Source organism: Cucumis melo, chromosome 5 (genome assembly GCF_025177605.1).
Source record: "Cucumis melo cultivar AY chromosome 5, USDA_Cmelo_AY_1.0, whole genome shotgun sequence".
NCBI lineage: Eukaryota > Viridiplantae > Streptophyta > Magnoliopsida > Cucurbitales > Cucurbitaceae > Cucumis > Cucumis melo.
Window position 1 is genome coordinate 4,961,358 of NC_066861.1, and position 23,602 is coordinate 4,984,959.

The following is a 23,602-nucleotide window of genomic DNA, read 5'->3' on the forward strand; positions in this document are numbered from 1 at the left end:
AGTTTCTTTCAATGTCTATTATCATTGACAAAAATGATATAATTTAAAATTCTGTTATATTTTATAAATATTTTCAGCTGTTTTATTGTGTACATCAATTTTCCTTCCATGAACATAAATAAAAGTACCATCCTATACCTATTAACTTCACAGATACATATGTAAATACTTAAGAATAAAAATACCATAAAAAAAGAGTTTTGAATATTTAATCTCGAAAATCAAGGCTAGCCTTGATCTTATGCATGGAAGCTTAATTAGTTTCCTTGGAATTGACTTTAAAGAATATATATTAAAAGATATACGTATTAAATTAATTGTCATAATAATATATAACAGTTTGTCCTCACCAATAGATTATATTCTGTGGAAACTTAATGGATATATATGCTGCGCTGCATGGCTTTAATTAACTTTTTGTCTTTCTTCAAATTAGATCTTCGTAGTCTTAATGCTTTTTCACACTTCATGAATAAAAATGAAATAGTACAATTAATTTTGTCTACTATATCATCATGTCTCTGCCTAATTATAAACTAACTTTCATCCTCAAGTTTGAAGAGATCTTTTTGGTACATATATTCAATTACTTCCGCTCAATATATAAAAGCCTAAAATTGTTTAAAATAATAATTATTAAAAGAGCTTAATATTCTTAATATTAATTTTGTTTGTAAAAGTTCAAGCTTCCAAATGTAAATTTTGTCTTTCTCCAACTCAAACAAATTAAAATTCATATATATACTTGTATGCAAAGATCATGATTTAACTCATTTCTGTTCAATTATATATACATGCAATTTAGTTAAGTGAATAAGAATAACCAATAGAACCTAGGTCCCTTGGATTCTCCAACACCCACAATTATTGAACTAAACAAATGTTCTCATGATGATGAGATTTTGTTTTTAAATGTGCTTTTCTTAGGTCTATGTTTAGCCACACCTACATTTTTTGAGATAGATGTAAAAGAACTTTTAGATAGAGCAAAATTTAGGTTTAGTTATTAAATTTTATTATCACTAGTAAACATCCGATAGGATCTTTCATTAAAAAAATTTTCTATATTTATAATTTTTTATAAATATTTAGTATACACTTGATTATTATTTTTTACTAAGTGTATTAAAATTGTAGGTCAAAACATTTTATTTTTTTGGGATATTTTAATAAACATAAAAATTTCTTCTCTTCTTGGTCAAAATGTATTATATTTTATTTTTTTCACAATTACATATTATAATTTCCTATAGGCTATATTATGGGTCTCTCCCTTGTCATTCAAATCTTACCAAAGTGGATGCAAATGTAGAAATTTTCAAAACAACATAAACTTTTGCTTTAGAGTAATGTTTACTTAGAGAATTTTATGTTAACTTGTCACCCAAAGTATCTTAACTAAAGTCAAAAATACTATATAATAGTCAATATAAAGCTGCAGCCAAGTTGCATATTCTTTAAGTACTCAATGAAACTTTGTAAATAAACCTTCACTACAAAGCTCCAACAATTAGTATCACTCTTAACATTCATTCTTTGTTTGAAAAAGCAAATTAATAACTTCTGGAAATTCTTTGCTTTATCTCTTCATTTTACATCCATGTGAAAGGCTATATATATAAATAAGAAGCAAATCAAAGCAAATATGAATATATATACAATAAAATCAATATAAAACCAAAAATAATCTCTCTATCTGTGTACTAAGTTTTGCTCTTTGGTAGAAATCAAGTGCCAAAGCAAACATGTCGATATTTCGTCCCAAGACCTCGGCCACTGCTTTGGCGCTTGCTTTACCGCAGGAAATTGACAAGGAAGAAGAGAAGAGTCTAAAGCATTTGTCTGACGATTTTATCACGAATAGGATATTCACCATAAACAGCGACGCTGAGACGATGAAAATTGACATTGATAGCTACATTTTGTTCATTGAAAGTGTCATCAAATCCTCAGATAAGATTGCTGTTGCTTCTCATTGGGTTAGATTTCACCTCTCCCCTTCTCCCTTCTCAATCTTCTCTATCGATCTTACATTTCGTAATGGATTAAAATATTATTTTGGTATATGTATTTTCAATAAACTTTTTCAAAAAAAAAAAAAGATATAGTGTTCCATTAGCAAATTGCTCTACAAATGTTCAAAAATATATTCATACAGTGTTTTTTTCTTTTTATTATTATTATTTAATAAAGTTTGATAAAACTTAGACAAATGAAAGTACGTAAAATACAAAAATTATATTTCAATCATGATTAATTGATTCACATTATATTAAATTTATATGATCACTAATTTCAGGCAAAGGGAAGCAAAGGGCATTTTGAATTGGCAGATGAGACCTTGAAATATCCCACCCAAATTGATCCTCCAATTTGCACCCTTCATCAAATCTCAACAGAGGTATTTAATTATTAGCCAAAAAAAATCCTTGCATACATTTTTCCCAATTAGCATTAGAATTGGATGAATTCAAACTAATTATATACATACGTTATGTAAAATGTACAATTTTCATCAGATGATATGTAAGGATCCAGGCGCAGAAACAGCCCACCAAACAACTCTCGACATTCTACAGAAATTGACGAAATATTCTTGGGATGCCAAGGCAGTGTTGATATTTACAGCGTTTGCGACAACCTATGGAGTTTTGTGGCACCTCGACAATTACTCGCACTCGGATACGCTGGCTAAATCATTGGCGACCATAAAGCGAGTGGCATTGTTGAGAAAGGAGTTGGATAGTGTGAAATATGGGCAGGTTTTTTTCAACCCAAATAGTATGATCTATAATTGCATGAAGGCAATTAAATACATAAATGAATTCAGGAATTTATCAAAATATGATACAAAAGATGTGCCTGAGTTATCTGCAGCACTTCGTCAGATCCCTTTGGTTTCTTATTGGATTATTCATACTCTTGTGGCTTCTAGCATTGAACTCCATTGCTATCTTTCTGGTGTCCAGTAAGTTTGTTCTCCTCTCTCCCTCTTTACATGTTCTAGAAAGTTTTAGGGATGTTTTAGGTATCGTTTGGTAATTATGTTTTAATCTTAACTAATGGCTGTTGATGTAATTTCAGAGGTCAAACACATAAATATTTGAATGAGTTGTCTGAAAAAAGTGAATCAGTTCTTTTGACACTTGAGAATCATCTGCAACTCATCAGGGAACAAATAGGTCAATTTGATTTTTGATGTTTTAGTCATTTACTTAATAAGAAATTAAAGGAGAAGATAAAAATGGCTTGTGAATTTGAATTTATGCAGAGGAGGTAGAACTTTATAGATGGTTGGTGGATCAAACTGATCATTTTCCGACTGATATCACATTGTTCCTTTCCAAGTTAATTGATGGCAAACACAAAGCCAGGCCTCTCATTAACTGCTCTACTCAATTGGAGGTCTCTATTCTTCGTACACTTTTAATTTCATTTATACATTCCAAATATTAAATAAAGCTTTTGATAATGTCTTTTCTAACCAGCACGTAGTAGCATGTTTGGATTAACTTTTTTATCGAAAAAAAATAATTAACCAAAATAATTTTTGTCTAAGCAACTCTTTTAAAAATGACAATTATTTTAAAGGGTAAAACTGGTAGACATATTTTTTAAATATATCAAAAGGTCACTGTTTATAGGCATCTGTTAGCAGTCCATAGCATTTCGTTGTATTTGTTATATTTGTGTTTAATGTAATTTATTGAGTAATTTTGGAGCATAAAATGTTGTTATGTATGTGTATGTTTGTATACACATGGTATGAATGAAAAATATATTTATAATTGGTAGGAATCAGAACTTTTGAATAAGACAGTGCAAATGTATATGATGTAACAACACATCTTTATTGAAAATATTTTTCTTTTCCAAATTCAAGTATTCTAAGAATATGTAATGAAAAAAGAAAATATATTTTCAGTTAATATAACATCTAAGATAATCTGTTATATAAAGTATATTTTATACATGTAAGAGGTGGAGTAATTAAATTAGAAGGTATTCCAAATGGACTCTAATTAGTTAGATTGGTATTGAATGTAGGAATACATCGAAGACTTTTTGAAGGAAAAGAAGTTGATATTGATAGTTTCGAAGCGTTTGGATATTTCAACGGAAGATCTAGAAATTCTTTATTCAATCTACAATGAAGTGAAGAAGGAAAATAAGTTCGAGATGGTTTGGATTCCGGTGATACCGGATCCTCCAATGGATGGTGATGAGGAAGGGTATGAATATTTGAAATCTGTGATGAAATGGTATGTGGTGCCATTTAATACAAAAATTGCAGGTATGAGATTTCTGGAGGAAAGATGGGAGCTTAGAGAAGATATATTGATGGTTGTTCTAAACACACAATCGAAGGTTGAATTTTCAAATGGTATTCATTTGGCAAGAATATGGGAGAAAGAAGCTCTTCCTTTTACTTATGATAGAGCAAAAGCTTTGTTGAAAAAGAATTGGATTGACTCAACTGTTGTCAAGTTTACTGATCAACCTAGGTTGAGGAGTCTGGTTGTGGTAACTTTCTCATTTCTCATTTCTTAATTTTTTTTTTTTTCTTCATAATTATTTGTTAATCAACCTTTTTTTAATTGAGAAATACATGATAAATATTTAAAATTTATGACATAATGTTATGTTCTAAAGATATGGTTTCCATGCAAAAGAATTTATTGTCTTTTCTTTATTACCTGGAAAAAGGAATATCATGGGGAATCATATTACTATTGAAAAAAACAATCTTCTTTTTCTTCAAATAAACTTGAGAGTTGTGGGAATTCCATCTGCTTCAAATTTTTATAACCATATATTATTTCCAATCAGATTAACCAGGAAAGGAACGTCATATTCTATGGAGGACACAATCTCAGATGGATTAAAAAATTTGAAGAATCAGCAGAAGTCATGAAAAGAGATCCTACGACCAGAGAAGAAGGAATTACATTTGAGTTGGCACCCGTGGGATTGAACAAAGGAGAACAAGATCCAGCCCTTATGTTTCGTTTCTGGATGGCACAACGCAGTTATTTCATTCTCAAACATCAATTACAGGGATCGACTGCAACCGAGGATATTTCACGATTGATATCTTACGAAACTGAAGATGGATGGGCAATCATAACCAAAGGTCCCACTGTCGTCTTCGTTGCTGGTGGTGATTTGATATTAAAAGCAATGGACGAGTTTCATTTATGGAAGAAAAATATGCGTCGATTAGGCTTCTCTGGTTCTTTCAAAGAGCACTTCGATGAACTCACTGCCACGAGTCTTCACTGCACGAATGTAAATCTTATCGGATTTAGTGGGTGGATTCCTCTTTTCCTCACTTGTCCTATGTGTCGTCGCTACATGGGAAGTGGTATCAGATTCACATGCTGCCATGGCGGCCCTGATGTGCTTTTTTAGATCATCATCTTATTCTGCCATGCAGCCCGGCCTCGTTCTTTAGATCATCGTATTATTCTTCTTCTACTATTGCTAAATAATACCATTTGGCTGTCTCTTCTACCTGTAGAGTCCCTAAAGCCATGTGGCTATACTATAATGATGTTCTCTTATTATATTTCATACTTATAATTGGTTTCGTCATTTACGTGATGAGCCTGAGTATAATAAATATACAAGAGTTGAATGTTTGGAAATTAAATACCCAAGATATTATATATCCGTATGCATTATACATAAGATTTAATACCCGTCGAAATAATCAAGCCTTAAAGCTTAACAAGGATGAAAATAACATGATAGCATAATTGCATTACAGGCCTACTGTTCATTGTCCAAGAAACTTCCTACAAGCATTTAGCTTCAATTGATAATGTCACCTAGACACTGTTCCATCCCGGAGAAAACTTGATTTGGGTTTATATATACAGAGTACATGATTGCAGTGCCAAAAAAATCACTAAGAAACAGGCCCTAGATAATCACCTTCCAAACTTACAAGTGCTTGAAACTCTCTTTCGGCCTCAAGCCACTTTGTTCCAATCACAATAAAACGCACTACCACGTCTTTCTCAATCTTTGAGAGCTTGTCGTTCAGGAAGACGGGATTCTCACCCGGCACATAGCGGTAGTCTGGCATTTTTAGGTAAGAGAGATAAATGTTCTCGACGGGGCCACATCTCAAGAAAACACCATGCTTGAGAACCTTGTGAACAACCCCTTCCAAGATCTCTCCCCGATAAAGTTTGAAGGTGATACCACTAAAAGTAACTGGAAACAAGACATCACCTGTTTGACGAACTTTCCCTTCTCCTATATTTTCTAGAGTAGTAACTGCAAGGAAATAGCCGAGATCCTTGGTGGCCTTTTTGGTGGCAAATTCATCTAGTAGACGGATTATAATAGACCTCTGGAGCATCAAGCCCTTTGCATCTAAGTTTTCAGCAGGAATTATGACATTCCACGGTAACTGCACTTTGAGAAACATTTTCCTACTTCCTTCAACGTTCAACCTATCAGAGATCTTGAAGAACAAGACTTAAAATTAATATTTTTATTCCAAATATGTAAAAGACAGTTTCGATCATTCCTAGTTATCAGTATTTTATCTAAAATCAGATTATACAGCACTAAATTTATCGTAATTCGAAATATCAGTGACAGAATTACAATGTTTTTTTTCAACTTTGAATAAGAATAATAATGAAAAGAGCCTCTTCTAGTAGGGTTGGCCACCATTACCAGCTAGCATATCTAACTCTTCAAAAACTAGATCTCTTTCTCAGGGTTCATCCCAAAATTAAATAGCAGTAGGAAGAGTCACTCATATATCTCATAAAGATTGTGAGCTCCCCTCATCGTTTCAATATGGGATACTAAACTTAGAGAAATAGACATTTTATTATTTACTTCCAAATCCAACAATATCTAGAACAAATCACACCAAAAGGCCAATGACAATGACTGCCGGTGACTGACACTCATCTCCCCAAACTCAACTTTGCTTCTGCATGCATACAAATAGCTGAACTTACTAACTTCCTTCCGTAAGAGACAAACTTCCATATGATTTAGTCACGTTTCAAGATTTAATAGATTTGACAAGTAATGTATCAGATTCACTCTCTTCATCGTCTTCAACATAAACTATGACCACTCTAGAACGGAAAACCCACATTCTACTCCTATGATCACTATTTTTGTATTATCTCTGCCATCATATTTAAGAAAGCGTGGTTCTAAGGTAAAAGGAGAATCATGCAGGGGACGACAGCAGGAGAACCCCCAACAGCTCCAAACCCACATTAAAAGTGACAGCCAAAGAAAACGACATATGACAATAGATAGAATCCTTCAGTTTATCTGAAAAGAAAACCTCATCCTCCAATACGTCCCTTGCACCTCAAAAAGAAAATCCCATTCACAGCAATCCAAGTTCTCAAAAAGTTCCGATCCCTCCTCACTAAATACATGTTTGGGAATGATTTTGAAATAGTTAAAATCAATTTTGTTATGCTTCAAAACCACTTCCATGCATGCTTCTAATCATTCAAAATCAATTTAATCACTTCTAAACAAAACTTTCAAGCAATCAAAACTGATTTTGAAGGATTGAAAAAAATGTTTGGGAGTGATTTTTAACCATTTCAAAGCATGGCCTAAGTAGTCAAGAACTTTATAGACAAAGGTCAAACAAAGCCACTTCCATTTCCCATTAGAACATTATCTTTTACCAATGCGTGATCAATACCAACGTTATTCAGTAAATTCGAGCAACAAAATAAACGTACCAAGAAGTATGAAAGTCTAAATCATATAAAATTGTAGGATAATAAAGTAGGAAACCATCAAAGACAGACTAAGAAACGATCTTTGAAAATTTAGACAACCGCACTAATTTGGCCGCTGAAGTATTGGTTTTTCAGTGTGTAAGAGCGAACGAGAGAGAAGACAAGAAAATGTTATAGTTTCAATAAATACAAGCATACGAATAGTCATATTGAGAACCACCGAACACGAATCAAATATAAACAAAGGAATGATAAAAAATAATAAAAAAAAAAAAAAAAAAAAAAAAAAAAAAACTAGGGTTTTTGAGCAGACCTGAAGAAGCAGAAGAAGAGGAAGAAGCAGCAACTACCCTTTCCGGTCACCGAGTTTCACGGCCTCCCGCTATGTCGCAACTTTCTTTAACAACGCGACGGGCCTCATCTCAATTGGGCTTCTTGTTCTTTTAAAGTTAATAAAGCCCATTCGGCCCAATTTGTTTTTGGACTTCTTTGGTTCTGAATTAGCAGGCCTTCGTTTTTTGCGTGTATTGAATATAGTGAAGTTTGTGTGTATTTGGGCAACGGGCACGTGGCCTATGTTGGGTAGTCTAATATATATATCGTCAGCCCAACTTATAATGGATACAAATTTTTAGAAGGATAATTATAATAGGTAACAATTTTTAGAATAATTATTAAGTATATAGTAATATTTTTAAAAAATTGCAAATATAACAAAATCTATCAATGATAGGCTTTTATCGTTGATAGACTCTTATAGTTTATTAGTGATAGACCAACATTTACTACATAGTCTATCGGTGATAGACTCCTATTATTGATAGATTTTGACAGATTTTGCTATATTTGCAATTTTTTTAAAATGTTGCTATATACTTAATTATTTTGAATATAATTGTTATATTTGCAACTATCCCTTTTTAGAATATTTATTAAAGATGTAGCAATATTTTTTTAATAATTATAAATATAACGAAGTCTACTAATGATAGACTTCTATGATTTATAGACTCTTATAGTTTATCAGTGATAGATCAACATTTGCTACATGGTCTATTAGTTATATATTATTATTATTGATATATTTTAACAGATTTTGCTATATTTGTATTTTTAAAAAAAAAGTATTATTATAAATTTAATTATTTTAAATATAATTACTATATTTGCAATGTTGGGTCGAATTGAATCTTTGAAGTTATATAATTGCATAGGCTATGACATTTTTAAGTTAATTAGGCCAAATAATTTCCATAATTGTTATTACAAGGTGTAAGGTTGAATTTAATAATTCTAGGAATTTAGGATGTCAATATTTAAAATTAAATATTGAAAATAGAGTGGTTTTGGACGTTTGCCCTAATTATTTATAAATTCTATGATCTTGTAGTTATGTGTTTGAAAATTTTAAAATAATGGGAGTGTGAACCTCCGCGTAGGGAATGGATGTTAGTGTGAACATTCATTTCTTCAAAATCTATATTATTTTTATATTTATATGCATACACACTTTACTCGGCTGGTTGAAGTCTTAGCTATTGAAGACCTAGAACATGGAGATTAATGGGTTATGTTATGGCCACCTCCATTAACACTTATTTTCACAACTAATATCATTTTTAAATATAATCATATTTTTGTAAAATAAATAATTATAAATATAGCCATTAGATTCAGAATAATTAAATATACAATAACATTTTTAAAAAATTACAAATATAATAAAAGTTGTCCAAATCTAGTAATGATTAGAAGCATATTAGGAATAGACTATGTTACAAATATTCATCTATCACCAATAAACTAGAAAAGTTTATAGTAATAAAAATTTATCACTTATTATATTTGAATTTTTTTTTCAAAATATTACTATTTTACTTAATTATTATTCTACCATTACTGTTCATCATAATTACTTTTTAAAATAATATGTTTATAAGAAAACAAATCTTTTCTTTTATGAAGATACACATTTTATTAAAATTATTGTATCTACAAAATCTTATTTTATTTCATGCTATAAGGAACATCAAATTTAATAAATATTTTTATTTTTTATATATTTTTCATGTGAGTAAGAAGAGAGGTACCATTTTGAGATGCATTATCATTTTTATAAATTTTGGAGAGAAATAAAACAGAAATTTATAAGATTTTAAATTTAGAAAATGGAAAAATTTATTAAATTCCTAATTTTTCATTTATGTTTTTTTTTTTTTTTTTTTTTTTGCTATATGATGTAGATAAATTCAATTTTGGTTTTTTTTTCTATCTATAACAATTCCTCTAAAAAAAATGAAGAATCGTAGATTCAAATATATCTCATTGTATTATCATATCATGATGTTTCATATCTATAATCGGAACATATTTTTACATAAATTAATATAAAGTAAACTATATTTTAAAAAAAGCTCTTGAACTTTATATTTTATGTCAAAAAAATGTTATGAAGTTTCAAATGTTTCAAAAGTATCCTTAAATTTTAAAAAAGGAGTTAAAAATATATAGTTGTCGTTAGAATTTTGAATAAAAATGATAGATGTTTTGAGTAAAAAATATTTCTAAATTTTCAAAAGTTTCAAAAATATCATTGAAAAAAAAAGTCAGAAAACTTTTTTAGTATTGTATGAACAAAAACCATAATAGCATCTTATTTCTCTATTTTTCATCTTTCCACCTCCCTTCGATACCTTATTTCTTCAATTTCTTTTTGTTTGTTAACTATTTTGACACTTATTTACCTCAACTAAATAAATATTAAAATTTTATTTATTAATTTTCATAAATACGACGAAACATGACAATATTTACAATCTAAATAACAAATTCAAAAAGTCTACGAAGTCGTTTTTTTTAAATATTTGAGGTTTGTCCTTGTCATCTTCTTTCTTCTATTCTTCTACGATTTTTCATTTATATTTTTTTGAAATCATGACCTTTGTTTTCAATAAATCATAAGTTTTTGTATTATTTTTTTAAGGTGTTATTTGGTTCAAGATCGTGTACCATTCATGATCGTGTACCAAATATAAAAGATTTTGGTACAAGATTGTTAGATAATTTGGCTATACATAGCCAAATCTAAACAATATTAACACAAGATCCTAGACCAAATATAAAAGATTTTGAAAAAAATTGTTGAAAAAAAAATGTTAGGATATTGGTACACAATCGTTTGGATTTGGGTACAAGATTTACACGATATTGTACCAAATAAAATTATTTGACACTTATTTGACACTCATTTTGACAATTTATTATATTTTTTAAAAACTCTTAATTATTTGATACTTATTTATCTAAATTAGATAAACAAGTAAAATTGCACACTTTAATTAAGGTACATAAATAAAGCACCAAATAAAAAGTATTAAAACATATTTTAAGAATATTTGTTTTTTCAATAGAAAATTGTTGAAACTTTAGCCAATAACATACCACTGTCACACTTGAAAACAAAATAGAAACTATTAAAACATATTTTAAGAATAAACTCTTTTTTTTTTTTTTTTCCTTTTGAATAACTCATTTTTTCTATTGTATGTGCAGTGGATATACTTAATGTGGTCAAGTGAGGTTAGAAAAAATTGAATGCATTTAGAAGGAGTGGGATCCCACAGTCGTAGTGTCAACTGTGAAGATTATTATCATTTGACGACTTAGTCCCCTTCTCCTCCTCAAGTCTTCCAAAACGAGCCACACATAAATTTTGACCAAACATAAAATTTTAGTCCACCATATCAAACATATACCCAATATTCCTAAATCAAATTAAATAAATAACCATATTAATCTCATTGACCACGTTTTTAAATAACCTCATTTGTTAACCAAAACATATATATTATATATACACACATTAATTCTAATCCCACAAGTATTCTCAATTTAATTTCCTCCCCCCTCTAAAGATTCTTCTCCTTTCCTCTGATATGGATGATACTTTTCCTGTTGAATTCTGGCATAACGATCACTTTTGGCTCGACGCTCCCATTTCCGTTCCCCTCTCTGCCCCTTCTTCTTCTCCTCCTGCGACACAGATAAGTGCTTTCCTACCATATCTCTCTGCACCACCTACAGGATTATTGGGACAAGACAATAATAATATTGCCACAACTACTACTACTGCTGCCACAAGCTATGATTCTAGAAATGTGAACAAGAGGATGATTGAGTACTGGACGAAGCATTGGCATGAAAAGAAAGAATTACCTGTTTCCGCAGGGGATTTAGAGAGAGAAAAATGTCATCGACACATGTTGAATGAGAGAATGAGGAGGGAGAAACAAAAACAAAGTTATTTGGCACTCCACTCTATGCTCCCCAAAAATACTAAGGTATGATATATTTATAAAACCATGCACATGTGCATGCATGTGTGTAGAAAATTCAAAAATGCATGTCATAAAATTATGATTTTAACTTATTATATATTTTTCCATATATAGAACGATAAGAATTCGATCGTTCAAAGCGCGGCGAGAACAATACAAGAGATGAAAGGCTTAGAGAAGACATTAAAGAGGAGAAACTCAGAGTTGGAAATGGAAATAGCAATAGCAATGAAGAAGAAAGAAAAGGAAAAACGAATAATAAATGTAGCATTGCCCAACACTTCTTGTGGGATAAACTCAATGTTAACTGTTCTCAATGTGCTCAAAACTGTTGGAGTAAATTCCAAAGCCATTCATGCCACTTTCTTCAACTCTCAATTCTCAGCCCAATTAGCCATTGATACCCATGTAAGAATGAATACTTACCCTTCTTCTCAAATTCACCATCCCTTAAATTAACTTAACCAAACAAAGAGTATCGATCGTAACTTGAACAACGTGACGATCTACTGCGCGCATATCATCTCCTAATAACTATTCGATACCGACCCGACATCATCAAGAGATTCGGGTCGAATATACATTATTTAATATATTTTTAATGTTGGTTTGGTTGAGATTTGTAGATGGGAGCTGCCGAAGTAGAAAGAGCATTACAGGTGACGCTAAACGAAGCAGAGAGGAAATTTCGAAGGCAATACAGCGAAGGATCCAAAGAAATTAAAGACAATTATTTTAAATTTTAAATAATAATAAAGGGGCCCACGAGGTGGGTCCAGAATTGAAATCTATTATAGCCACGTGGGCACGTGCAAAATTAGGTTTTATTTTATTATTTTTATTTTATTTTGCTATTAATGTTGTTTGTGTATATTTGACTTCTACTTCTAATCATGTGGAATTAAGAATGATTTTTTTTTAAAAAAAATAATATATGTGGTTTTAATTTGAATAGACTACATTTAATTAACACCTTAATTTCTTGTTTAGAAGAAAAATTAACACGTTTCTCTGGGAGATAATCAACTTATGAAAATTATTATTGATGACAACACGTTTACAATATAGTTTTAAAATATATAAAGAATCGTTTTCGGAAATAATGTATAAATAATTATTATAAGCATTCAATATCCATAATTAAAGTAAACTAAATTTGAGAAAAATAAATCCTCATATTTAACAAGGCATTCATATCGATAATGAGATTCCAATTCTATGGAAAATAACATTAAAACCTCTAAAAATTTTAAGAAAATTTATGAAAATTACTGTATCTAGTTAAAGAAAAAATTGAATTCACCACTTTTAATTTCATCATTTCTATAAAATAAGAAAATAATTTGAAAAAACAAAATCTCAAATTTCTCCACTTTCTCCTACTTATTTGGATTTCTTTACGATCTTAGTGTACTTAAGACTCCACTAAATATCATAATTTATAGGCAATTTGACAAGTAGGATATGACATTACATAGCCACTAAGAGACTGTGTTTGCTTGACCTATGATATAGGTGTTGAATGTTTAATGAGATGACACATGTTGACCACTAAGAGCTTTGTTTAGTCCTAGGAGTGATTGAGTGGAATGGAATATTATAGTTCACTCCTCGTTTGGGCCGACAATGGGGATTATGATTATTTAAACACCATTCACCCTTCAATACTCCTTCTTGTAATCCTCTCTACTCCTTGTAATCTTCCTTTCTCCTTCCCCTCTCCCTTCATTCCTTCCTCTTTCTATATTCTTTCCTTTTCCTTTTATCTTTTTTTTTTCAGTCTTAAATTTGTTAATCGAAAACTTTAAAAATCTATAATTCATCATTAAACACAGCTCTTTCTTCTTCTTTCTTTTTTCTTTTTCAATTAAATTAATCTATAATAAGAATGTTTTTTACAGAAGGAATAAATTAAAATTATTACTTTGATGTATTCTTCTTGTAGTTCAACTTCAACAACTGCTGCATATGAAAAATATCATTCAGGAAATTTCGATATTGAATTACGTTTAATTAAGTAGTCTTTTTTTTTATTAAATTATTCAATTAAGTTTAATGTTTTTACTGAAATCATTTTAATTTAAACCTAAAATCTGCCCGTCAACCTTTAAGTTCCTATCAATCTTATCCAAATATTTTAATTTTAATTATTAAAGATCTAGATTTCTAACTAAATTATAGAAAATCATCTTGAATTTGGTTGTTTTTAATAAAAGCTAGTACTAATACATTTTGTTTAAAAAGTATATTTGAAGTTACATTAATACTCATTAAAAAAATTTAAAAGTTAAAAATAGTTACTGTATGTGGTAAAAAGAAAAAGATGGTTAAATGTAATGTAAGTTTTTATAGTAAATTTTTGTGAAAAAAGATAAAAAAACAACAATGTTTAAATAAATTTCAAGATGCATCCATATTTATGTATCTTATTTTTCATTACATAAGAAAAATGAATTAAGACCGTGCTTATTTTAGAGAAAACATAACCTATGGATGGTAATTTGAAAAGTAGTGTGGTCCATTTGATTATGTTTGTTGTTGTTTTCTATAGTTAAAATGAAATGCAAAACTACTAGCTCTATGTAAAAAAAAAAATTATACTTCATGTATAGTGAAAGATCCACTTTGATACTAAATTTATTGAATGAACATCCTAAATAACCAAATTAAAAAAATTAATTGAAGAAAAATGTGTATTTTATGTAGACAAAAAAAGAATAGTGAAAACTCAAATTATAATAGTCTACATCCACTACAGGAAAAAAGGTCTACGATAACCAACAAAAAATGCTATCATAGACATTTTATAGCATTTAACAAAAAGTCGTGTCAGCCCACGTTATTAAAAATCTGAATTTTTAATAGCATTTTTCCAAAGCTATAAAAAGTGTGCATTTTTATAGCTTTTTATGTAGGTTATGAAAACAACTTTGTAATAGCGATTTTGTATTTGTATCATTTATGATAGCGTTTTCTTGAAGCTATGAAAATGTTTTTATAGTGTGTTGTGAAAGCTATGAAAAGTGTACATTTTGATAGCATTTTAGAACAACTATAAAGACATCTTTTTAATAGCATTTGTTGTATGCATATTATTTATGATAGCGTTTGGTTAGAGCTATGAAAAACTTTTTATAGCAAGTATTTATTGTTTATAAACGTTTAATCATACCTTTAGATAAAAGCTTTAATAAAGTACGATTTTCACATAGTTTATCTATAATAAACATTTTTAAATATCAATATTTCATTCCCAACATCAAAATATAAAATCATCCCACTTATGTGAAGAAAGTATATTTCAAATCCTATAGTTCATGACTCATACATAAAAAGTCAAGTAACAAAAAATATCCTTACATATTGCCCTGCACAAAATACAACTCAAAAGATTTATAATGCCCTGCACAAAATGTTATTTCTATGGTTAAGTATTCACACAAAAGATAGTCACTAATATATCATCTAATCCAACACGATGATCAACCTATACTATCCATTAGTTACAAAAAGGTTAGGGCTTTGTACAATTCTTGGTCATGACATTCTTGGACTTTGTACAGTTGTTCTTTCATCAACCTACAAAAAAAATTATGAATAAAACTAAATGACTAACTAAGTTTATACACAAAGATTTTAGTTGAAAAAGCGAGCTACACGTTAATAGTTAAGAATGTACATACTTAAAATAACTTTGTCAAGAGGCCATGCTACTGCGCTTCCAACAGCATCCTCAATGTATGTCATCTCTGAGTTAGGTCTCCATAAAAATGCATCCGACTTCTTTGGCAAGTCCACCCAAACTCTAACAGCATGAGGACCGAGAGGAACATGGTGAACAGTAACATTAGGATCATTTGAGGACCATCGACCTTCAGCAACCACCTCTCCTGTACCACCCCAATCTAGCAATGTGCACTTGCGGAGAGTATTGTTGTTATTAATACTCTACACCAAAAAGGAAATATAAAATGCAATATTAAGCATAATGAGCAAGTTATAAAAATTAGAAATAAAGTATTAGAAATTAAAAATTAAAGGACCTTACCGGAGGTGAAGTTCCAATCGGGTTAGTAGCGACATTGTTAACCACTTGATCATTGTAGCATTAGAAAGTTGGTCACTTCCATTACCCTAAAGTTAGAAAATATAAAAATAATGTATACAATAAGTTCAACAATTAGAAATAAAGTTAAACAATTAGAAATAAAGAATATAAACCTATGTTAAAGTATGCAATGAAACTTCATACTTGTGATTTAAGAAGGTGAGATATTAAAGATCTCATTTGAGTCATTTCAACCTCCATCTTCTCACACTTTTCTTCAAGTTTGGCATAATGGTCATCTTTTTTAGACAACAAAGAAAAGTTCGATGTAGTGACTCCAAATCCAAATGCTCTAATATGACCCCGATCAGGACCAAGAACCTTACTTATTGCATCGTTTGCCATATCTTTTGAAAAAATGTTTATCCCTTCATTTTCAATTTCATTGATACGCTCCTAAATTACATAAATGCGTAAATAAAAAAACGTAGTCAATTATTTTTACATTGGCAACTACTAATGTTTCTTAAAAAATCATAATAAACATTAACACATCATAAACTAACAACTAACAAAAACATCTTTAAATGTTTCCTTTTCCACAACCCCCCCCCCCCATCTTTAAAGATCTCTAAACTATTCATACTTATATACACGGCATATATACACAACAATACATTCAATATACAACATATATACACAACAATACATTCAATACACAGCCTATTCACAGCATCACATTCAGCTCATATTCACATCACAATCAGCTCATATTCACATCACAATCAGCTCATATTCACAGCAACACATTCTCTTTATATACACAGCAACACATTCTCTCTATATACACAACAATTCATTCAATACTGCTAGCAACATTAGAGTATTACACAATATTTCATACAGTCTCCCAGCAGTGTATACAACAATTGGTCATGTACCAGCAAATATAATACTAAGAAAGACTAAGAAAATAGTGCATAAGAAGCATAAGAAAGACTGATAAGAATGGATGACATATATACACAGTAACACATTCAGCTCACATACATAGCAACACATTCAGCTCACATACACAGCAACACATTCATAATAGAGAAGAATGGTTCCTACATATCCTACACACTTATTTCTTTTCTTTTTTAGGTCCCACAGCTGAATGGTTCTAACATGATGCAAAAATCGAGAAAGAAAATGCTATATGTACAATACAGTGTAGAAAATAAGAAGTGGTTTGCATCTTAAAGGAGATTCATAACAAAGAAGAAAATGGAGCATACTCTAAGTTGATTGAATAGAAGAGTATTTGCAACTTTACCAATGTTTCTGCAACTTCTGAGTTAACAAGAGTTCCATCTTTCTTCCTATGTGCTTTAGTCCATAATGCGATCCTTGTCACTGATGATGAGTCCGTAGAATTTTTTTTCATAAAAAATTGCAATGTAGTCAGATATAGTATTAGATTTAAGAACATAATTATATTTTTACTTTAGAATAATGAATACCATATCTTCCGCCAGTCGAGCATAACCTTTATGGCTACATGTATGTGGAAGTTGCCTCTTCTTCATTGATTTGAACTTTGCACTTTCAGCCTAATCAAACACAAATGGATTGATCATCAAATATAAATTGTACTTATATGTATCTTTTAAAACAAATGGCCACATTGACTTACCTTGAACCGTGCACTCTTCTTTTCTTTCACAAAGTCCATCCAATCTTTCGTAGATTGTATATTGGACGGCTTCATTTTACTAAGCTCTTCATTGTTGGAGGTTGATTGAATTTGTTTCACCATTCGTGATTTTCCAGCTCTCCACAATCTTCCCATCTTTTGGAAAAAATATCTTCTTTGTCAATCTTCTTTCACATTGTATCTTAACTACAATATTCCAAATAATTTCAAGTATGTATGATTAATAAAACATACTATAATCAATCAAATTATGCAAAATGAAGAAACAAAATGTACTTACTTGAATTGATTTCCATAAGATTTCCTTGTATCTTGTTGACAATTTTCTCCAATCATTTAAAGTCATAGGCACTACCTCTCTCACAAGTGGGCCTAGAAATGAGGACAATCAAATTGAAGTTTCACCAATTGGTTGTCCAAACTTGTTAAAGGTTATATTCACTTTATCCCACTCCTCAGTTGCAAGGGTTTTCATCTTCGTAGGACCTCTACGCTTTTTTGGGAGTTGTGTGGGTACAAGTGAACTCGAAGTTGTGTGGTTTGGTTCCTTCATTTAGATCCTCACCTACTCCTTGTGATACCTCTACAATTGGTGAAACAACATCCCTAGAAGCTAAAAAGTCAAAAGGTCCTACTCCTACTATTATCATAAACATACACTAGAATGACTATAAACTACTTCTTTGATAGAAAATAGTAAACAAACTCAAATGAAAGAATTCTCTTAATAACAAACAAGAAAATATCAAAAGTAAGGCGAAGAAGAGGGAAACACTAAGTGCGAAGAAGAGGGAAACACTAAGTCGTTAAAAAGAGAGTAACTATTTACTTGACTATAAACCACTTCTTTGATAGAAATTAGTAAACAAACTCAAATGAAAAAATTCTCCTAATAACCAACAAGAAAATATCAAAAGTAAGGAGAAGAAGAGGGAAACACTAAGTCGTTAAAAAAAGAGTAACTATTTACTTGACTATAAACTACTTCTTTGATAGAAAATAGTAAACAAATTCAAATGAAAGAATTCTCCTAATAACCAACAAGAAAATATCAAAAGTAAGGAGGAGAAGAGGGAAACACTAAGTCGTTAAAAAAAGAGTAATTATTTACTTGACTAAGCGTCAAAATTTAAAGACTCATGCTTGACTCAAGTCTCCTAACATCAAAACCTTCGAACAACTAAAACATTAATTTACGATCAAAGGAAGTTGTACTTAAAGGTATTTTTTTCAAATAGAGCAGAAATAGAACATAACCACTAGCCATTCGAAGTTAAAAATTCAGTAACTATGAAGCAACAAGGTTACCAAGCAACTCAATTACATACTATGATTTATGACTTTGTGCAATCAACAATCCGACTCCAATGATGATACTTTCAAACAAAGGTCTAAAAAGTCAAAAGGTCCTACTCCTACTATTATTATAAACATACACTAGAATGACAATAAACTACTTCTTTGATAGAAAATAGTAAACAAACTCAAATGAAAGAATTCTCCTAATAACAAACAAGAAAATATCAAAAGTAAGGCGAAGAAGAGGGAAACACTAGGTCGTTAAAAAGAGAGTAACTATTTACTTGACTATAAACTACTTCTTTGATAGAAATTAGTAAACAAACTCAAATGAAAGAATTCTCCTAATAAACAACAAGAAAATATCAAAAGTAAGGAGAAGAAGAGGGAAACACTAAGTCGTTAAAAAAAGAGTAACTATTTACTTGACTATAAACTACTTCTTTGATAGAAATTAGTAAACAAATTCAAATGAAAGAATTCTCATAATAACCAACAAGAAAATATCAAAAGTAAGGAGAAGAAGAGGGAAACACTAAGTCGTTAAAAAAAGAGTAACTATTTACTTGACTAAGCATCAAGATTTAAAGACTCATGCTTGACTCAAGTTTCCTAACATCAAAACCTTCGAACAACTAAAACATTAATTTACGACCAAAGGAAGTTGTACCTAAAGGTACTTTTTTCAAATAGAGCAGAAATAGAACATAACCACTAACCATTCGAAGTTAAAAATTCAGTAACTATGAAGCAACAAGATTACCAAGCAACTCAATTACATACTATGATTTATGACTTTGTGCAATCAACAATTCGACTCCATTGATGATACTTTCAAACAAAGGCCTAAAAAGTCAAAAGATTCCTACTCCAACTATTATCATAAACATACACTAGAATGACTATAAACTACTTCTTTGATAGCAAATAGTAAAGAAACTCAAATGAAAAAATTCTCCTAATAACCAACAAGCAAAGATCAAAAGTAAGGAGAAGAAGAGGGTAATAGTAAGTCGTTAAAAAAAAAGGTAACTAACTACTTAACTAAACATCCATATTAAATAATCATGCTCCACTGAAGTCTCATAACATCAAAACCTGCCGACAACTAAAACATTAATATACGACCAAAGGAAGTTGTACTTAAAGGTACTTTATTAAAAAAGAGCAGAAATAGAACGTAACCACTTGCCATTCTAAAAAAGTAAATGGTCCAACTCCTACTATTATCATAAACATCCACTCGAATGAATATAAACTACTTCCTTGATAGGAAATAACACACAAACTCAAATGAACAAATCTGGCAGCAATAATGATCAACAAACAGATGGAAGAAACATGGCCTTTTTGCAATATCTAGATTAAAGAAATTGGCTACAACAACAACAACTAAATATTTTAAAAAAATGACTCCAAAGTAAATATTTGATAAAAGAAAACGGCCCTTTAATTATCCAAAAGTAACTGAAATAAACAAGATATATATATTTTAACAAAGAGTTATTGAGGATGAGAAGAGAAGAAAATTGTGTGGCTCTCGTAACTGTCCCATGAAGAAACTGAGTCCCTATCCCAATCCCAATCCCAATTATGTGATTCTGTCTTTACCATGAAACTCATAAATAAGTAGTACAAGAAGTGATTTCTATTCAACTCCAGTTCCAAGTCCCTTAGATCTTGTGTTTGAACCTTTGCAAAGTTATTTCTATTTAAGGATAAAAGATAAGAAGAGTGTTAGCCAGAAATCAATGATTTAAAAGAACCAACCATCATTTCATCCCATGTTGTATTTTTTGTTTTTTTTTTTTTTTTTTTTTTGCAATTGACAATAATGATTTGTGAGGTTATACGATTTGTTCACAGGTGGTAGAGTTGAGGTAGAATGCAGAGATAAAAAAAACCCCAATGCCAGTTTCAAATAGCGAGTTAAAACCAACAAAAATAGGAAATTCAAAGTTGTTTTGTCATTCTCAATTGCTTAACATATCAAAAAAATTGAAAGATGTTCTGTTAAATAGATAAAATTCAACTACTGTGTTTAAGATTAGTGAGAAAAAAAAAAGGAAAGTAACAGAAAAGTTTATTTATAAAAGCCTAAACCCAAACTTGTGTCCAAAGCATGATTTCGACTCGCAAACAACACTTTACTGGGGTATTAAGCTAAAGAAACAATGAAATCACCGACACTATCACTATCTTAACAATGAAATAGAGAAAGTCGAGAAGATACTTACTCGATCGGGAGAGATGACGTCGTCGTCGGTTGAACGGCTGTCGAGAGAGGGAGGGATTTTTTGCTTTGGTTTTCGACTGAACAACCATCGTCGGTTGAACGACCTTCTCGAGAACCGTCGTCGATTGACTGTAGAGAGACAAACAGAGATCTCGCGGTCGATCTAGTAGGGTTCTTCACAGCTTCTTCTTCGTTCGGCCGTTTTGTGCGATATAAGTCGTTCCCATTTTTTCCCTCTTTTTCTTTTTTTTTTTTATTTTAGGCTGGCCGGTTTTATTAATTCCCCCCCCCCCCCCCCCCACTTTTTCCTTTTTAATAATAGCCCATTGTAAAAAGGCTATCCTCTAAAGCAACTAAAAGGCCATATTGTTGTAGTGATCTTAAACACATTTTATAATAACACAAACTATAATAGTTTACACCCCAAACACATACTATAATAACATAGACTATAATAGTCTGCAATCAAAACGCAGAATCTAATAATCTTCATACTATTATAATATCCCAGACTATTATAAGTTATTCATCGCTTCAAACGCTCCTAAAAATAAAAAAGCAAACTAGAGAAAGAAGGAAACAAACCGAGAGTGAAATGAACTTTTGCGTAAGTTACTTTGATAACGAACTTTTTGCGTAAGTTTATTTTAGTAATTTCACACAAACTTGACGTAAGCAAAGAATCTAAAAACTTAATTTTTAAAAAGTGAGGACAAATTTTATTTCTTTTAAATTTTGGTTCATTTCCTCGTAATTTCAAACACGATCACCTAAACAAATGAGTAAATTACTTTATGAAGATTATAATTAAATTTATTAAATGAACAACATAATTAACAAGATTGAATAAAATAACCTAAAATTCTTTTTTTTATATAACTCAGATTGTACTAATTTGTACCCTAAACACAGGTTATAATAGCTCATATTATAGTAATCGGTTATATTATAATAATCTGCATCCAAACACAAATTATAATAACTTAGACTATAATAATCTACATTCCAAACACAGGCTATAATAACTATAGATATAATAACTCACCCCATGCATGCTTCAAACGTCAAAGTGTTCAAACATCAAGACACGTGGCTTTGATGGACATCTATTATCTAATATTTGTAATAATTGTTTGTCTTTTCAGTTCCGGGTTTGTTATACCTGTCCTATGGTTTCTAATACCTACAGACTTGTATTGTATCTTTATATACAAATAGTAGCCTCGTGCTCTCGTACGAGCTTTCATTATTTTTCTGTGTATTTTGTATGTGTAAATATCAATGCATGAGTAGAAATTTAAAGACAAAATTAGAAAAATAGTTAGTCATTATCGTAGATTGGTGGTGATTAATTACGAAATTTAGGGTTTGAAGTTGCATGAAGTTCTAAAAAATAATTACATACGTGACTTTTCACAAGTTTTGTTTATTGGAAATGAAAGTTTTAGATGCCATGAGAAACAAAACACATCAATTTAACTTTTTGGTGGAATTAATGATGTGAAAAATCAATGAAAAATTACGTTTTAATAAAATTAAAAATAAATATTGGTTCCTTTTTATGTTTCTTTTAAGAAAAAGAAAGGTTTTGGATTGGAAATAACGTTCAACGAACGTAATTCCAGCAGCACAAACTAAATCCAATTATAAATCATTTTGCCACATGGTAGAGTGTGTCAATTAAAAGAACTAAATGTTTAAAAATCACTATAGCTAATTAACAACCTTTTAATAGCAACTTTTAATGTTTTTGAAAAAAAATCATCTTCATTTCTAGGTGTTGGACTATTTATTTAGGTTTTATTTTTCATATCTACCACTTATGTCTCTAAAATTTCAATAATACTCCATTTTACTTTTTGAACCATTAGTATCTCAACATAAGGCTAACTAGATTTATGATTGAAATAATAAATTGATAAAATGTGTATACTACTGGAATGACTGAAATCTTAGGAATTAAACTGATAGATTAGTATATTATTAAATTGTTTTTTATCGGCTTACAATTCTTTTAATATATCAATGAATGTCCAAACAAACCTCTAGTCCTAAAATATTTAAGTATCGAAAAAACTCATAGAAAATTAATGCATATATAACCACCATGGATTTAAAAAATATTCGGAGGTCAAGAATAACGTTTGGTTAGCTTATAGTTTTAGTATCAAAAGTTTCCCATTTTTTCAATTTTAAAAAACATGGTTACAAATGCTCAAAAGAAAGTTGTAATAAAAAACA

The 23,602-nt window shown here is 30.2% G+C and overlaps 4 protein-coding genes and 1 long non-coding RNA gene across 5 annotated transcripts; 2 read left to right on the forward strand and 3 right to left on the reverse strand.

Moving 5' to 3' along the window:
* The first annotated feature begins 1,653 nt into the window (after nucleotides 1-1,653).
* Nucleotides 1,654-5,653, forward strand: LOC103502855 (protein SIEVE ELEMENT OCCLUSION B-like). The gene is made up of 7 exons (XM_008466970.3): nucleotides 1,654-1,979; nucleotides 2,300-2,401; nucleotides 2,520-2,968; nucleotides 3,085-3,182; nucleotides 3,272-3,405; nucleotides 4,048-4,524; nucleotides 4,831-5,653. The coding sequence occupies exons 1-7, from the start codon at nucleotides 1,746-1,748 to the stop codon at nucleotides 5,410-5,412; spliced, it is 2,076 nt and encodes a 691-aa protein (XP_008465192.2). The 5' UTR covers nucleotides 1,654-1,745; the 3' UTR covers nucleotides 5,413-5,653.
* Nucleotides 5,654-5,710: 57 nt separating this feature from the next.
* LOC103502854 (DNA-directed RNA polymerase V subunit 7) lies at nucleotides 5,711-6,439 on the reverse strand. Its single transcript, XM_008466969.3, has one exon. It carries the CDS (start codon nucleotides 6,437-6,439, stop codon nucleotides 5,912-5,914), a length of 528 nt encoding a protein of 175 aa, XP_008465191.1. The 3' UTR covers nucleotides 5,711-5,911.
* Nucleotides 6,440-11,632: 5,193 nt separating this feature from the next.
* LOC103502857 (transcription factor bHLH92) lies at nucleotides 11,633-13,033 on the forward strand. Its single transcript, XM_008466971.3, has 3 exons — nucleotides 11,633-12,082; nucleotides 12,194-12,487; nucleotides 12,706-13,033. The coding sequence occupies exons 1-3, from the start codon at nucleotides 11,678-11,680 to the stop codon at nucleotides 12,823-12,825; spliced, it is 819 nt and encodes a 272-aa protein (XP_008465193.2). The 5' UTR covers nucleotides 11,633-11,677; the 3' UTR covers nucleotides 12,826-13,033.
* A 2,760-nt stretch (nucleotides 13,034-15,793) lies between these two features.
* LOC127149508 (uncharacterized) lies at nucleotides 15,794-16,558 on the reverse strand. Its single transcript, XM_051085268.1, has 3 exons — nucleotides 16,332-16,558; nucleotides 16,128-16,213; nucleotides 15,794-16,027 (listed from the first exon to the last, which is right to left on the reverse strand). The coding sequence occupies exons 1-3, from the start codon at nucleotides 16,530-16,532 to the stop codon at nucleotides 15,985-15,987; spliced, it is 330 nt and encodes a 109-aa protein (XP_050941225.1). The 5' UTR covers nucleotides 16,533-16,558; the 3' UTR covers nucleotides 15,794-15,984.
* A 1,074-nt stretch (nucleotides 16,559-17,632) lies between these two features.
* Nucleotides 17,633-17,910, reverse strand: LOC127149509 (uncharacterized). Its single transcript, XR_007821186.1, has 2 exons — nucleotides 17,806-17,910; nucleotides 17,633-17,722 (listed from the first exon to the last, which is right to left on the reverse strand). It is a non-coding gene; the product is annotated as an uncharacterized LOC127149509 (long non-coding RNA).
* Between the last annotated feature and the right edge of the window lie 5,692 nt (nucleotides 17,911-23,602).

Excerpts from the sequence above, each read along its gene's own strand:
- LOC103502855 (XM_008466970.3), top strand. The coding sequence starts at position 1,746 with ATGTCGATATTTCGTCCCAAGACCTCGGCCACTGCTTTGGCGCTTGCT. Across the intron at positions 3,406-4,047 it reads ACTGCTCTACTCAATTGGAG|GAATACATCGAAGACTTTTT; the intron begins GTCTCTATTCTT and ends TATTGAATGTAG. Across the intron at positions 4,525-4,830 it reads GGTTGAGGAGTCTGGTTGTG|ATTAACCAGGAAAGGAACGT; the intron begins GTAACTTTCTCA and ends ATTTCCAATCAG.
- LOC103502854 (XM_008466969.3), bottom strand. The coding sequence starts at position 6,439 with ATGTTTCTCAAAGTGCAGTTACCGTGGAATGTCATAATTCCTGCTGAA.
- LOC103502857 (XM_008466971.3), top strand. The coding sequence starts at position 11,678 with ATGGATGATACTTTTCCTGTTGAATTCTGGCATAACGATCACTTTTGG. Across the intron at positions 12,083-12,193 it reads TGCTCCCCAAAAATACTAAG|AACGATAAGAATTCGATCGT; the intron begins GTATGATATATT and ends TTCCATATATAG. Across the intron at positions 12,488-12,705 it reads AATTAGCCATTGATACCCAT|ATGGGAGCTGCCGAAGTAGA; the intron begins GTAAGAATGAAT and ends TGAGATTTGTAG.
- LOC127149508 (XM_051085268.1), bottom strand. The coding sequence starts at position 16,532 with ATGGCAAACGATGCAATAAGTAAGGTTCTTGGTCCTGATCGGGGTCAT. Across the intron at positions 16,214-16,331 it reads CTCACCTTCTTAAATCACAA|GGTAATGGAAGTGACCAACT; the intron begins GTATGAAGTTTC and ends TTCTAACTTTAG. Across the intron at positions 16,028-16,127 it reads CGATTGGAACTTCACCTCCG|AGTATTAATAACAACAATAC; the intron begins GTAAGGTCCTTT and ends TTTTTGGTGTAG.